The sequence below is a fragment of the Oreochromis niloticus genome, linkage group LG10 (assembly GCF_001858045.2).
Source record: "Oreochromis niloticus isolate F11D_XX linkage group LG10, O_niloticus_UMD_NMBU, whole genome shotgun sequence".
Classification (NCBI taxonomy): domain Eukaryota; kingdom Metazoa; phylum Chordata; class Actinopteri; order Cichliformes; family Cichlidae; genus Oreochromis; species Oreochromis niloticus.
Window position 1 is genome coordinate 24818867 of NC_031975.2, and position 14896 is coordinate 24833762.

Here is a 14896-nt window from a genome sequence, read left to right on the forward strand (position 1 = left end):
CAGAAAACTGGCGCATGGGTTTCCGATCAGCAGCTCTCTGAGCCTGCAGGGGAAAGAAGCTGGACTGCTTTGCTCACGTAGCCTTAGCTACTATTGTTGCTCTTGACTTATCAGTGAAGGCAGTGCAGATTGTAGATAGATTAATTAAAATGTTTTTTCTACATTACGTAAGACATTACCTTCAAATCCTATTGAATGCTGCAATTATAAATGGCTTCTGAATTCGGGTTCTAAAGGAACTCGATAATCACCTAAAAGAAATATTAAAAACAATATGGCACCTTTTTTTGCCAGTAGATAAAAAGGAAATTATCTTGTTGACAGACCTCGTGGTTCAAAGTTCAAATATGTCTGGACATCTGTTCTGTGTTAGTATCGACACTTACGGAAAGAAAGCACAGGGAAATATTCACAATAGTACCACTTGTTCATCTAGCATTACACCACTGGTCATGGCTGGGGGAATGGCCCATGCAAAACCAAACATCCAAAGCAGACGCTGGTTATGAAGGTAAAGTCTGTGACATGGATGAATGGATGACCTTATGTTACAAAACCTGGAAGATGTTATTAGCTTTATAGTTTTAGTCTTAAGTCAACCTTAGCTGGGGAGATTTGGATGGATCAAGATGTGCCACTTTGTTTTTAAAATTATCTCTTCACATTTGGGCAGCATTTTACTTTCTGTGAGACTGTGGCAAACAATTGCCGCTCAGCTGTACCTGTGTGCATTAAACCTAAAGCAAATTAGCTATACACAAACCCCTTCACACGTCCGGGTCAAATAAATTCAAAAAAACAACAAACTCCAATAGGTTTTCAGAGATCTTTTATGCTGAAGTGCATTCACATTACTGGGCTGAATGTATTCTTGTGCATATGGTTGTTTTTTGAACATAAAACAGAAATTTAAACAGGCTGAAGCTCAACCTTGCATCCGCACTGGACTCCCAATGTGAGATTCAGATAAAATTGAGCATGCAGAGCCCTGCATATAAAAAGGAGCAGCTGTTGATCAAGCAGTACAAAGAACAGCTGTGAGACTGCAAGGGAATAGTGGGATTAAATGCAGATGTTGTAGCTAAAAATAAACCTCAGCAATAGCCCGTGCTCCCTGAAGGGAAGAAAAACAACAGCAGCTTGGAAGTAATACTAAAAAATCTCAAAACAAAACCAAAAAAAATAAAAAACTTAAACAAAAGTAATTAGAAGACTTAAAGGGGGGCTGACTCGGATGATACTAAGGTTAACTTGTGGTCTGGTAGATTTATATGTGATCCAAACCTCCCACTGCTATATGGCTGTTGCCCAACAAGGACATGAAAAATAAAAAAACAATTACAGCATACAAAAAAACCCCAAAACCAACCAAACAACCAAACAGGTTTTTTCATGTGCCATGCACTGGCAGCAGTTGCCTTTTAACAACTCCAGTAAAGAGCAGAAAAACATTAATCCAGCTGGAAAAGGCACCATGCAAAGACTGTATGGGCTGCATCCCCACCTAACTAGGCCACACATTTCAATTCAGGTCAGTCTTGGAGCCTGAACTGTGAGACCTACTAAACCTGGTAGCAGAAGGGAAGACAGATGCTGACAGAAAGAATGAAAATCAGAGAAAATGTGAAACAAAGATAGAGGCAATGGAGGCTCAGATATCGTAATACAAACAGAGAGAGAGAGCGCAAACAAATCAAAAAACAATGAATGATATAAAAAATGAGGCAAGATAGTAAATTATGGAGTATTGTCATTAATGATTTAGGAAAAAACTATCTGGAAGCTTCATTAAATTTCATGTTTTTCATAAATAGTGACTTACCCAACTTCAAAAGCTGAAACTGTGATGAAATTTAGATTGCATGCATATAATAGTTTCTTCAAGATTTGTATTTTGGATGTAAAAAGTCAGTAAACTATCCCGATTAATAATAAAACTCAACTACAGTGACTATAACACACAGAAGAAGAATTTGGAATGAATAGCTATGTGTGTGATGATAGCTCTTTAAAGAACAAACACTCACTGGCCACTTTGTTAGGTATACCTGTTCAAATGCTTGTTGGTGCAAATATCAAACAGACAAAGTTAAGACGATCTGCTAAAGTTCAGGCCAAGCATCAGAATGTGGAAACAAAGGTGATTTAAGTGACTTTAAATGTGAGAAGGTTGTTGGTGCCAGACAGGCTGGTCAGACTGTTCCAAAAACTGCTGATCTGCTGGGATTTTCCCACACAACCATCTCCAGGGTTTACAGAAAACAGTTTAAAAGAGAGAAAATATCCAGTGAGCGGCAGTTCTCTGGGTGAAAATGCCTTCTCGATGCCAGAGGTCAGAGGAGAATGGCTACGCTCCTTCGAGCTGATACAGTAGCAACAGTATAACCTCTCGTTACAACCAAGTTATTCAGAAAAACAACACATTCTTCTACAATAGCAGAAGACTGCACTGGGTGCCAACTCCTGTCAGTTAAACAGGAGGTTGAGGTTATAATTTGCAAGGTCGTTTTTAAAATTGGAAAAACGTCGCCCGGTCTGATGAGTTTCGATTGTGAGATTTGGATGGTAGGGTAACAATTTGGTCTAAACAACATACAAACATGGATCCGTCCTTCCTTGTATCAAAAGCTGCTGGTGGTGGTGGTGGTGGTGGTGGTGGTGGTGGGGGGGTATTCTGAGTAAAGCCTTTAGTACCAACTGAGGATCCTTCAAACACTACAGCGTACCTGAATATTGCTGCTCACTGTGTCTATCCCTTTATGAGCACAGTGCACCCATCTTATCATAGCTGCTTCCAGCAGGATGCCAATGCCACAAAACTCAAATCATGTCTATATCTATCATGTCAATATGTATAAAATCTCTGAGGAAAGTTTATATAACTTCATGTGCCACAAAGAATTAAGATGCTCGGGGTTCAGCTCAGCACTTTCAAAGCGAACCTAACAAAGTAGCCGATGAGTGTAGTTGTCTGCTTTGACTGGTGGGAAATGATTACAGCATTGTCCTAAAAGTTGATGGCTTAATTTTGTGTATTATTTTATAAAAATGTTCTGTCAGTACTTTTAAATCTATAGCAAGGCACAGATTTTAGTTTGTGTTTATGACTTGTGGGCTGTTTTCGGGCACATTAGTTTAAACATTGGGGCATTTTATTTTTCGGGGGAAATCTTTTTCACAATGTGCACTTGACAGTTAAAAGAAAATACGACTGAGGCAATCAACACTTCCTTTCATAAGGAAGAAAAGGGCAGGCAAATAGTGAAAGGGAGGGTGACAAAGGAAGAAAAACAGCATGAAACAAAAAAAAGAAACACAGACAGAGTGTAAGATGTCAAAGAATTTTAAACTGTTAGCTAATTCAAGTGGGGAGGCAGCCCAAGTTAAAAAGTGCACTCTACACACAACACAGCAACAGAGCAAAGGCCGACCGTGACCACCTGTGTAGACGATGTATTTGGGAATAAATGGACAGAACTCTGTTTTCTCTGGGTCTGACTGAAGTCTGTTCTCACATCATTGGGCATTAAGATTGAGGAGTTGAAGTTACCTCATAACAAGTAATGAGACTTGGAAGAGCCGGATATCCAAGGAGAAATGCAGTGAGGATGCCTCTGCTTGTCATATGGACTCATTAGCTACTTTTGATCTTGTGCTGCCTGGGCTTCAACATTTTCTCAAGCGAGTGCAGTGTTTTAAAAAGGTGCTCTGTGCATAGAAATTCATTCCTCCACGAAGAGAGGATTTAGTGGAGATGACATTATTAAAGAAAACAAAAGTGTGGCACTGACAGAGAACTAGAAACAAAGAGCGTAGGCTGGGGGTAAAATGAAAATAGATTTCAAATGACCCAGCTTCCAGTCACTTGTGTATTTCTACTGACATCAAACTTTTGGTGCACACATGCTGTGTTCAGTCTTTGGTTTATCATTTAAAAACCCCTTTTGGCCTACAAGGAGAAAGCCTGTGCTTATTAACTATTGTAGAACAATGTTAGATTAGTTGCACTGGGCATTTTAAGGTCATCTACTACAGTAAACTTTGTAGGCAAGTTAGTTTAGTTCCTTAAATGTAAATCTAATTTTAAAAAAATCCCCAACCCACAAAAAGTAGCTCTTCAAAATACACCATTAGATAAAGTCTTTGTGTGATATTATATATAATACCTGGATTATAAACCTTACAGTTACAGTACTGCGCAAACTTTTAGCACCAGGTTCACTTTTTCTTTAAAATTTCCCCCCAAAATGAGAAATGGGTGATTTACTGAAACATATGCAAATATTTTCTCAATAGAAAACAACACATTTCCAATGGGAATGAAATTTAGAGTTTGTGCTCATTTCAAACACTCTGTATAGGCCACAACACTATGTGTCCCTCAGCTTATAATAGAGTCTTTGCTTTACGCATCAGTGGGGTTTGCATCGTGCATTTCCTTTTGGTTACCAGATATGAAAACAGTAAAAACAATACACCTCTGCCATGCGACAGACAGAGATAGATTATTCATGACCGACCCTGCAGCCAGCAAGCTCTGAATAAGCACCTAGCAAAAGTCAAAGATCCAAATAATAGATTTTCTGGTCACGGTAGAAGCCTATGTGCACTGTGGCTGATGTGTGTGGATGCTCGGGGTAGGTATGATGGGAATAGTACCTGGGACAGTTGTGGGCTCTGTATCTGTTTTGAAGGCGAGGATGCCGGGCTTAGATTTGCCCTGCTCATTCTCTGCCACCACATGAACCTCATACTCTGTGTTCCATTCCAGGCTGTTCAGGAGGATATAGGTACTGTCACTGGGAAGGCGGAGCTCTGGTTTCCAGTCAGATACACGCTTCTGAGAAAGGGATGTAGACAGGAACAAATCAACACTCTCAAAGGAAAAGATCATTTTAGATCATCTACAAATGTCTTGATTTCTCAAAGTGTTCTTGAGCTGACATAAAAGCAGTACATGTTCTTTCTCAGCATGTTTTTCAGTTCCAAAGAGATTAACCTGGTCCAAAACAGTTTAGAGAATAATGGGGAAAAAACAAGAAAATAATTAAATGTATAAAGTACTCACCGATTATTATACACAAATTGTACACAAGTAGATCTTATAAGAATAAATGAGAGTGGTGTTTGAGCATTTATCTTTTCCATCAGGTTAGTAATGAATCCTTTTGAATACATAGTTATAATTCAGTGGACAAGTGCTGCATGAGAACATAACTTTATATTACAGCCACTGCAGGAAAACTAGTCTGTGGTAAGGGTTGGTTGGTCTAATTACAGTCAGCCTTTCTTCCTAGTGACAACTGTTAATGCCAAAGAGGCAGAAGATACAAATTTAAGGGGGGGACATGACTTGGACGATGGGGTGGCTTAAAATGCTTTGGAGTCATTAGCAGGCACATATTTTGACAGATTCCAGTAGATTTACCCGTGCTCAAAGCCCTAGCCAGATTTGACTACTTTATTTTAACTGTTATTATTTTTTTTATGTTGTTTTTGTTTTTTATATCAAATGCTTAAAGCATACAAAACGTACAGAATTACCCCATTGCCAGAAATACTCACAGCCTTGTATCTGATCAGGTAATGTTTAATCTTGGAACCACCGTTATCTTGCGTGATCCAGTTGATCTTAAGAGAATTGCCCGGGCTGTGCACCTTGGCCTGCAGTTTGGGAGCACTGGGTTCCCCTAAACAGGAAACCAAGGAATGATGATTAGGTGACATAAACAATGGTTACTACATCAACATGTTACTACATCCTTTAAACACAAGCTACCTACAGTAATTAACATGTCTGACATTCTTTTCTTTAAAAGAAAAGAAAACTGCGCTACAATAGACACATTTTTTTCACCAGTGTCTACCAGGAGCAGATCAATAACATTAATAATTTTCATAATTTTCAAGCCTTCACCTCAAATAATATCTTAGATTTAAAATAATGCAATCGATGTTAACCTTGGTTAGTAATTTTTAGTTAATGTTAATTTCTTAACAACCAAAATCTTCCATTACCCTTGAACTATTTGTTTAACCCAAGCCATTAGTTTTTGTGCCTAAACCAGATCAGGGGGCACACAATGAAGGTGTATGTGATGATGTGTTGTAACAATTTTGGAACACCCATCAAAAGATTTTCAAAATAGTACATCTATGTGTTAAGTTTGGAGGACCCACTGAAAGAAATATAACCTCCATGAGAAGAGTATCTGATAATTAAAGACAGACTTTGGGTGGAATATTACTTCCAGGACGACTAGAGGCAACAGAGGTCAACGTGGCTGCCTCAGAACCACAGGCGGAGGTGTTGTTCTCCTTGAGGCCCTCATTATCTGCTCTGTCCTCCTGAGTAATGACTGCTGGGTCGCTGGATAATGAGCCTGTAGGCCTTGATTGGACATGTTCCTCTATTACTTTTAATAACATTTACATAGTCTTGTGGGAAAGGAGGTCAATGTGTTTTTTGCGTGTGTGTGTGTGTGCTGTAGCTCTTCGTGGCACTGTTAAGGCTATAAGGGTGGAGACTAACAACCCAAACTCATCAATTATGTGCATATTGGTTACACACAGTTAGCCTTGTTAATATGTTATTAAATCCCCTACCTTGTGATGCTATAATCTTTGCCCTGTGCTAACAATCTTAAAAGTAACAGCCACACCAGCAGGTAACAGAAAGACTGAGTGGTGCGATTTCTATATGCATGCTACTGATGCGAATTCAATAAGGAGGTAAAACAAAAATATATATATATATCTCTCCATATATATATATACACACACTTCTCTATTTTTTGATAGTCACAAGAAAAAAAAAGTCACGTATTCGGTATTTAACATTTCAAACATCAGTGTTAGTGGTTGTAGTTAATTAAATGAATATGCATGAAGGCACTTTTTCTTGAAGTAATCAAATAAGCACACTTTCTAAAAACTGCATCCCACCAGGCAGAAGTGAGCATGACACAGGCTGAAAGTGAATCAGACAGTATTAGTAACAGCAGTAGTAACTCTGTGACAGGCAGACATTGACACATTTAGCATTGCATCATTCTCGGTTAGGTGAATATTTCTGAAGGCTAAAACAGAGAAAGTGAAAGATTAGAATGAAAAAACTACACATGCAAAGCTTGAAACTTGGCCCACTGCTGTAAATTCAGAAGGGTATCGTGTGAAACACCACCCATGGCCTCGCTCTAACGTGCATGTGGATGGTGTGGTTCCACATGCAGCCCAAGCTAATCACAAAGACAGAATACAACAAAGTTATTAAAACATTCTGTAGAATAAAGAAATTCAAGTTTTACGAGTTCATAGATCATAACTGAAAATCATCTCGTAAGAGCTGTATGTGAGCGATTATTAATAGTGAATTATAAAAAAGAAAGGTGAATTTTGTAAATAGTAAATGTCTCAAAGTTAGAGTCTTTGTTCAGGTCAAATTTAAAAAAATAAAAAAAAAGATATATGTTTTGAACATTGCCCAATCGTCTCAATGACTTCCCAATACTAAAAAAATGTACCCAGTGTTAGCACTTTTGCATATGCAAACTACTAGAGAGACATTACATCAAAGACACAGACACATGCAGGTAGGACAGACATTTTCTTTAAGATACAACAAGACAGAGGATGCAACAAGAAAAAGGAAATAAACTTGCATGCTGCAGTAATGCAAAGGATTGTTGTGAGTCCAACCGGTAAAACATTGTGAGCTATGTAGCTCTCCAGGGGAAAAATATGAAACATTAGCCTTGTGGGTGACTATATTTAACAATGCATGCAATGCAAATTGCGGTTAGTGGCACTTTGTGGGGCTGCTCTTATGATGTTTAAAAAGAATTCATAATGAAATGGTTTGTTACAAAACCGGAAAAGTGGGGTTTAAAAAATGCTTTGCAATGCTATCTGGGAAGGTATTTGGCCATATTAAAGGCAAATCATGTTAACAATAACACATTTTTACATGAAACATAATATGACACAATTATGTGTGAATTTGTTAAAGATTAAGATTAAGCATATTCATCCAGTAGCACTTTGCTCTGCAGCACATCCAATACTGCCTAGGTGTCAAACATACCCGGAAAACTGGTGTGACGGCTTTGCAAAGTTTGATAATTACACTAATATCTTGAATTTTTCACTAAAATGCACTGGTATTACTGGTGCAGTTGTACCAGGATTACTACACAGGAGTGAAACTGTCTGCAAAGTTTAATGTGAACACTTTTGCGGCTTGCTGTTTGAATCAAATAAGTAAAACGCTATTATAGTTTTATTTCCAGAATACTCTGTGTGGAATGATTTTGCGCCTGTAATGGCCCACCGTTATCTACAAATTTTAACGTGCATTGTTGAAAACGCGATGATATTTTCAAAAGACCCCTCAAGCTGTGACTGTTTTGTAAATGTGAATGTGTCACTTTCAGAATGTAGTTTTTAACACTTACAGAGAGAGAAAATGTCAAAATACTGTTATTATTTATTATGCAGTGGTTTACTTATTGATCCAAGTTAAGGATATCGGCTGATTGTGGCCCCTGAGTTTAAGTGGGTTTAACAGATCTGAACCTGATCTTATGCATCAATTTAACGTACTGTGTATAAAATCTTTTGTCTATTTTCTCTGTATTATTGTGCTTTAAGATGACTGTTGTGCTGTGATTTGGCACTACAGAGAAAAAAACTGACTTTTCTACATGTTAATTCTTCAAACCTACATCACTCTTGCATTGCTGGCTCTATGGAAACAACCATATATGAAGATTAGTGTTGTTTGTGGTGTTAATTTTAGCTTAGTTGAAGCTCGGCTTCAGCTACATATATATATATATATATTCTACAAAGTTCTGTACACACACACCCACACACACAAAAATAATCAAGGCACTAAGAGTAAATTTGGTGTTACTCTATAAATGCAAGGGAAAATAATCATTGCGGTTATTATTAGTAATCGCTTTGATTATGAAAGTCATGGTTAGTGAATGTTTGTTACTTAATTACATAATGGCTCGTAGATGAAACACAAATGGCTAAATGAATAAAACTGAAAATGTTTTAATGCCTCTTCTATGAGCCTAATTTAACAAAGGCCTTGCGCATGATTATTGCTGATCTAATGGTCTCGAACTAAACAAAGGAAATTTACCTTCTGTTGGTCAGCGAAGACGACATCATCAGCACCATGCAAGAGCCACATGACAAAGTCACATGATGCGCACGGACATGAATGGTTGAAAGGATAACATAGAAGAAGAAAAAGAGGGGAAGTGTGGGGGTTGCAGGGACAGGTGGGGGGCATATGGGAAACATACAAAACATTTTGAAATGATGAAAACATGTCAAAATAATAATAAAAAAACACAAACAAGAATGTTAAAGACATAATGACAAAACAGAACAACAAAAACAAATCGTAAATTGATAAACAGAACTTTTTGAACATATAAAAAATATGTTATTGAATATATGAGGCACTGGATATTTAGTTATGGCTGTTAACAACACTGAGAATATCAGTAAATAACTAAACAAATAAACTAATAAAGATATAGAAGACTCAGCCAAAACTATACACCCAGAATTGCCTCATGCATCCAGTTGACAGCTTTTCCTCTGGCATTTTTTTTCCTCTGTTATTTATTTTGGTAACAATTTGGCCAGATCTGAATTTTAACTTGTACCCATTGTAGGAGGGTTGATTGCCTTTGAAAATAAATGACATTTAGAACAGAAAAATCAATTTTAGTTGTTTTTTTTTTTTCTGGTAACAATAGAGCTTAAATGAAAACAGAGGAAACTCTGCAGCTTTGGGAATAAAACCATGCCAACTAAGTATGATACACAACACAACAGACAACAATAGGAACACATGAAAAATCTGAAGAAATAAGTTCTAAGACAATCTAAAAAAGCATATGTGGCATTTGTTCTGAGGAATGCATTTGTAAAAGCACTGAGCAGATACACTGCCATCAGCTGCATCCTATTTCAAACTAATGAATAGCCACAACTGCATTAGACAAATGTTATTAAAATGGTGTGTCAAAAGGAAAGACTCGTTAAGAACAATATGGAGACATACAGATCTCACACAGCAGACACATCATACATCAGGAGCTTAAAAGGAGCAACTACACTTACAGCAATTACTCCAGTGACCAAACACACATGTTACTCTTCTTTACACACTGCACACTGTTAACCAAAGTGACGTTTTAAGGTCTGTGAAAACCACAAATGATAGCAATAAGCAGTCAGACAGGTTAGTCACTTAGCAGTGCTATTGGTTAAAATTTTACTGCACACAATAACGTTAAAAACCTCAACCCGGGTCTGCTTGGGCTGTGTTGATCAGTGTCAGCGATCTCTCTTTTCCTTGTTTTTCAGAAAACAGGCTAAATATTCACAAAAAGTATTCGTGGAAGAGCAAGTTATTTTTGGTCTGTTCCCTTAAAACATTCATTAGAAAATCCTGGTCTCTGCTAGTCACAGCTTTCGGTCCCAGTCAGATAAAGAACAATTGGCAGTGGCTATCCATGCTCTGGCGTAGTCAGTCAATACATGAAGGATGATATTGAGATGCTGTTAACACGCTGCTGTCTGGCTTTTCAGACAGAAATGGAGTGAATGCACACTAAGGGGAGGATTCAACTCATGAGCGATCTGGGAGAAAACAAGTTGTGATTAAATTGAGTGGATGAAACAACTGAAAGATTCACCGAAAAGACAGATATCCTTCTGTCATTTTAAAGAATGGGTCCTGATGGTTCGTTCAGCTGTGAATGCAACAACACTGCAGGACCAGCCAAACTGTACTTTAACAACTGTCAGATTAGCTTAACTATATGCTGCGTCTCACCTAAACAGATAACAGGGTAAGAAGCAGAAATAGCTTTCAATATCTAGTGACAAATTTTGATAAGGTCTACAATGCTGTATGTTGAGGAAAGACTGAGGAAATAGGAAGTGCAACAATGGCTCTTGGAATGGCTACTTTCCATGAAGTGTTGCATTTAGGATATACTTGGGAATACCAAAAAATATATATATATTTACTGCACCCTAAAAGCTGTGCTTGTTCAATTGCAACTGCTCATTATAAGATAAAAATACACATTATCTTAGTGTAAATTACATGACAGGAGTTATATAATGAGGGACAGTCCATGCGACTTTAATAGCGCCTCAGTATGTAAACTCTTAATAGTAAACTGTTTGATCGTTTTCTGGGCGGGTGCCTCCCCTTTTTTTGCACTCTTCTTATTTTTTACAAAGAAACAGATACATCTAAGAATTAGCTTTCATTTTTCATTAGCAGCTATGCCCATTAGCGTGAACAAATGGCACATTGAACATACAAGTAATGTTTAGCTATGTTTTTAGGGAAAAAAATGGTGCAAAATATATGTTCACTGACTCTTTCAACTAAATATGTAAGTACACTAGAATTTGCTTAAATTATGAATGTTTTTACTCGGTAAAAGTCTGGAAATTGCAATATTCTTTTATGACACAAACAGATTATAAGGTGTTAGCATGGACACTACTACCTTAATGTTTATAGCAAATAACAGCATAAACAACTTGTATGATATAGTGTTATGAGTTTGCTATAAACCACCTAACTTTATAATAAGGTGTTAGCATGATACCTCTACAAATAGCAATTAAACTACAGTAAGTGTCCTCCATCTACTGAGCCGCTTACTTTGACAGGTGTAAAGCAGGCCTGGTAAAACATAAACTCAATATATATTCCAACTGCACAGCACCGGTCTCAAGAATCTAATTTTGAATATTAATGAACAGGCACGTTGTGTTAATTCTGCAAACACAACACTATGTCAGATGGTTAACCTTTAAGTGTTAGTAAAAATCAACATTTTTAAGTATTTGAGACAGTTAGCAAAGCTATTTAATTTCCTTGTCAATTTTCACTCTGTAGAGGGACTCTGAGCCCTCCTATGACCCACAACAAATATAAATGAAAACTAGATGCAATGCCAAGCAGGTAAGAGAGGTAAAGAGACAGCGCACACTGCTGGACTGGCATACTCACTACGGGCCATACTGGTGGCAGCAATAGGGGGTGGTATCTCTGATGAAACTGAAAGATGGTGAAAACAACATGAGAGGCGCTGGAGTCCTCAACAAAAAAAACTCACGGATGGGACTGTTTCTTTTAGTCTCTTGGTCATAAAGAATTTGTCTGGATCACTGACAAATCTTATATTTCTGCATCTATACTAACCAGTGAGTTGGACATAATAATGTGTTAAGTATGGACATGAAATGATATTAATAATTTATATTTCCATCTGATATTTTCATACTGATTATATACTGGTTCTCTCAGGGTGCATTGTACAACTAAGAACACAACAATTACTGTGTAATTTGGGCCCAACCAGTAGCATTACATGCTCACTAAGCTCAGACCTTTGCTCTTTAACAGCAATGGAGATGTGAGCGCTTGCTAAGATATCATTTCTTCTTGCTGAGAACCACTGACAGCTATTCATCTAAGAGTTTAAAAAGCTCGTAGTTCTTGAAGTGTTTTTCTTTTCAGTAATTCACAGATATTGTAAACTAGTGGGCTGCAAATACACTAAGAATCATAAAATTTAGGCAGTTTACAGGAATAGGTTTGTTCATGTCCTCCCACAGATCCAACTGCAGCCAAATGGTTCACAACTGTGGTTCCCTAGGTTCCTCCCACATTACATGCATACATGCATTTTAGATATTTGCAAACAGATTTGGAATTTGCTTGCCTGAAATACTGGGCTCGGGTCTTGACAGCCCCCCTGGGTTCAAGAACGTGGCTGCTTATAGCTTCTCGATATTTAGAATGCATAAAAGGCTGAAATGAACAACTTATAAGCTGGCAGAAATTATCTTCCTTTATCTTTTGAAAGCTCAGGCCTGTAGCATTAAATTAAGTTCTTATGAAAACAAAATTATGACCAGATTTACCATAATTTTGCAGCGCTTGTAAGACTTGAGGATCCAAAGCTGCACTCTTGTTTGTACAGTAGTGACTGTAACATGTCCTATTGATTTCTTACTATACCTATGGCAACTGCCTTTTGTTTAAAGCAACAACATGCAATTACTTGCCTAACAAAATTATAAGCACAACAATCAGACACACACACACTCACCCAAACACTATTACACTCTTTAAACCAAGTTAATTAAATTCTTCTGTTTAACTTTCTTTTAAAAAGATGCAACTTATTTGTCCCTAAAAGTATTATACAGCAGAAACATACACATAATGTAAACAGCTGCACATTTCCCAGTCATGCTTCTGGAACTGAAGCTTTATATTGACAGTGGTACTATGAAGTCAGTGCACTGTGTTGAAGAAAATGTAATCAGAAAATACATTTTATCCATCTTTCTTCTGATTATCTAATTTAGAATCACGATGTGCTGGGTACGTTGGGGCGAGAGGCAGGGTACACCCTGGACAGGTCGCCTATCTATCGCAGGGCTAACACAGAGAGACAGACAACCATTCACTCAATCACATTCACAACTACGGCCAACTTAGAATGTCCTTAGACGGTGGGAGGAAGCCAGAATACTCAAAAACCCAAACAGTCAACAAGCAAACTCCACACAAAAAAGTCCCAGCAGACTGGTGGATTCAAACCCTGGACCCTCTTACTATGAGGCAATGGTGGTTAGCACTATTGCCTCGGGAAAAAAGGTCCTAGGTTCAAATCCAATTTACATTTCAACACTATCGTGTTTAAATGGCAATGGCAAGCATGTCGAGCTGTTTTCACTACTTTTTAGTTCTGGCTGGAAACTTTTCTGCTGAAGTTTACTTGCATTGCAGCGTTTCAGTATTTGTTTGTATTTTTTCACTTTGCAACATTCTTCTAAAGGTTGTAGATAAACTGAACTGGTGAAATGTTTTTCTGTGTGTGTATGTGTGTATTTTTCTATTTAGGTAGATACAATGCATTGAGCTTCTGGGTCTCTGTATTATACGAGATATTAAAACCTCTTCTTGTGTAACAGTAAACACAATCTTTTCTCCTCCTCCAGTAACCTACTGCAAAGTAGTAGTTTTTTTTACTTTCTTACTTTCCAGATATTAATCTCTGTGTCTGAAAAAGTCTAATATTAAAAGTTAAATCTAAAAGATCTAGGGCAGTTGAAGACTGGAACATGCGTAACACTATGTGCAAAGATGCCTGGTTATTAACACAATTACCAGGAATTATTCTACACATCATGGGAGAATGGAAATATATATAGCCTATTATTTAGGCAAAGTCATAGTCTGAAGAGAGTATATTGCCTTGTAATTCCTTATATAACATTCACTGACTGAACTACTGCAATGCAGAAGTACATAATGCTTTTTTAAACAAACAAACAAACAAAAAAAAACACCTTTAAGGCATCATGAGACAAAAAACACTAAACAGGAATTACAAGCAGGACTTTTGCAGAAAACAACCTGCTCTTTAAGATCATCACACATATCTCTAAAATGATCCTGACACTGCATAAAAGTAATCCATTTGTCATATTAGGAAAAAAAAAGAAGAAAAGACTAATGCTGATTGGTTGGGGGAAAAAGAAAATTCATAGTTTGGGGGCACTGGATGATGATTCTGTGGAACACTGTGTGATCAGTTCTTACATCCAGTTTGCTGTAGCATCATTTAGTAACCACTCAAGAATTGATTTTTTTTAACACAGAGAACGGTGAGGGTAAAATACAACGGGAGGATGGAGACAAAATGCAGACGAATATAAAGCGGCCGGGACATGGAGGAGAGAAACTTACTTGTGACAGAATACCCTGAGAAGTCCAATGGAACAGAGAACAGATGAAAAACCAGATGAGAAAACAATAAAACAA

General features: G+C 37.5%; 1 protein-coding gene across 16 annotated transcripts in view; it reads right to left on the reverse strand.

Annotated features, from left to right (window-relative positions):
* The window catches only part of ncam1a (neural cell adhesion molecule 1a), a 254030-nt gene that overhangs the window by 24448 nt on the left and 214686 nt on the right, over positions 1-14896 (reverse strand). For 7 of the 16 annotated variants that reach the window (XM_005458471.4, XM_005458473.4, XM_013276641.3 and 4 more), the window contains 2 exons: positions 5566-5690; positions 4660-4840 (listed from right to left, as the gene is read on the reverse strand). In XM_005458471.4, the coding sequence (XP_005458528.1) occupies positions 4660-4840; positions 5566-5690 (306 nt within the window). Of the gene's footprint in view, positions 1-4659; positions 4841-5565; positions 5691-9154; positions 9158-12067; positions 12116-14821; positions 14837-14896 lie in introns of all 16 variants that reach the window. The other 9 variants (XM_005458469.4, XM_005458467.4, XM_005458474.4 and 6 more) reach the window with 5 other exon arrangements.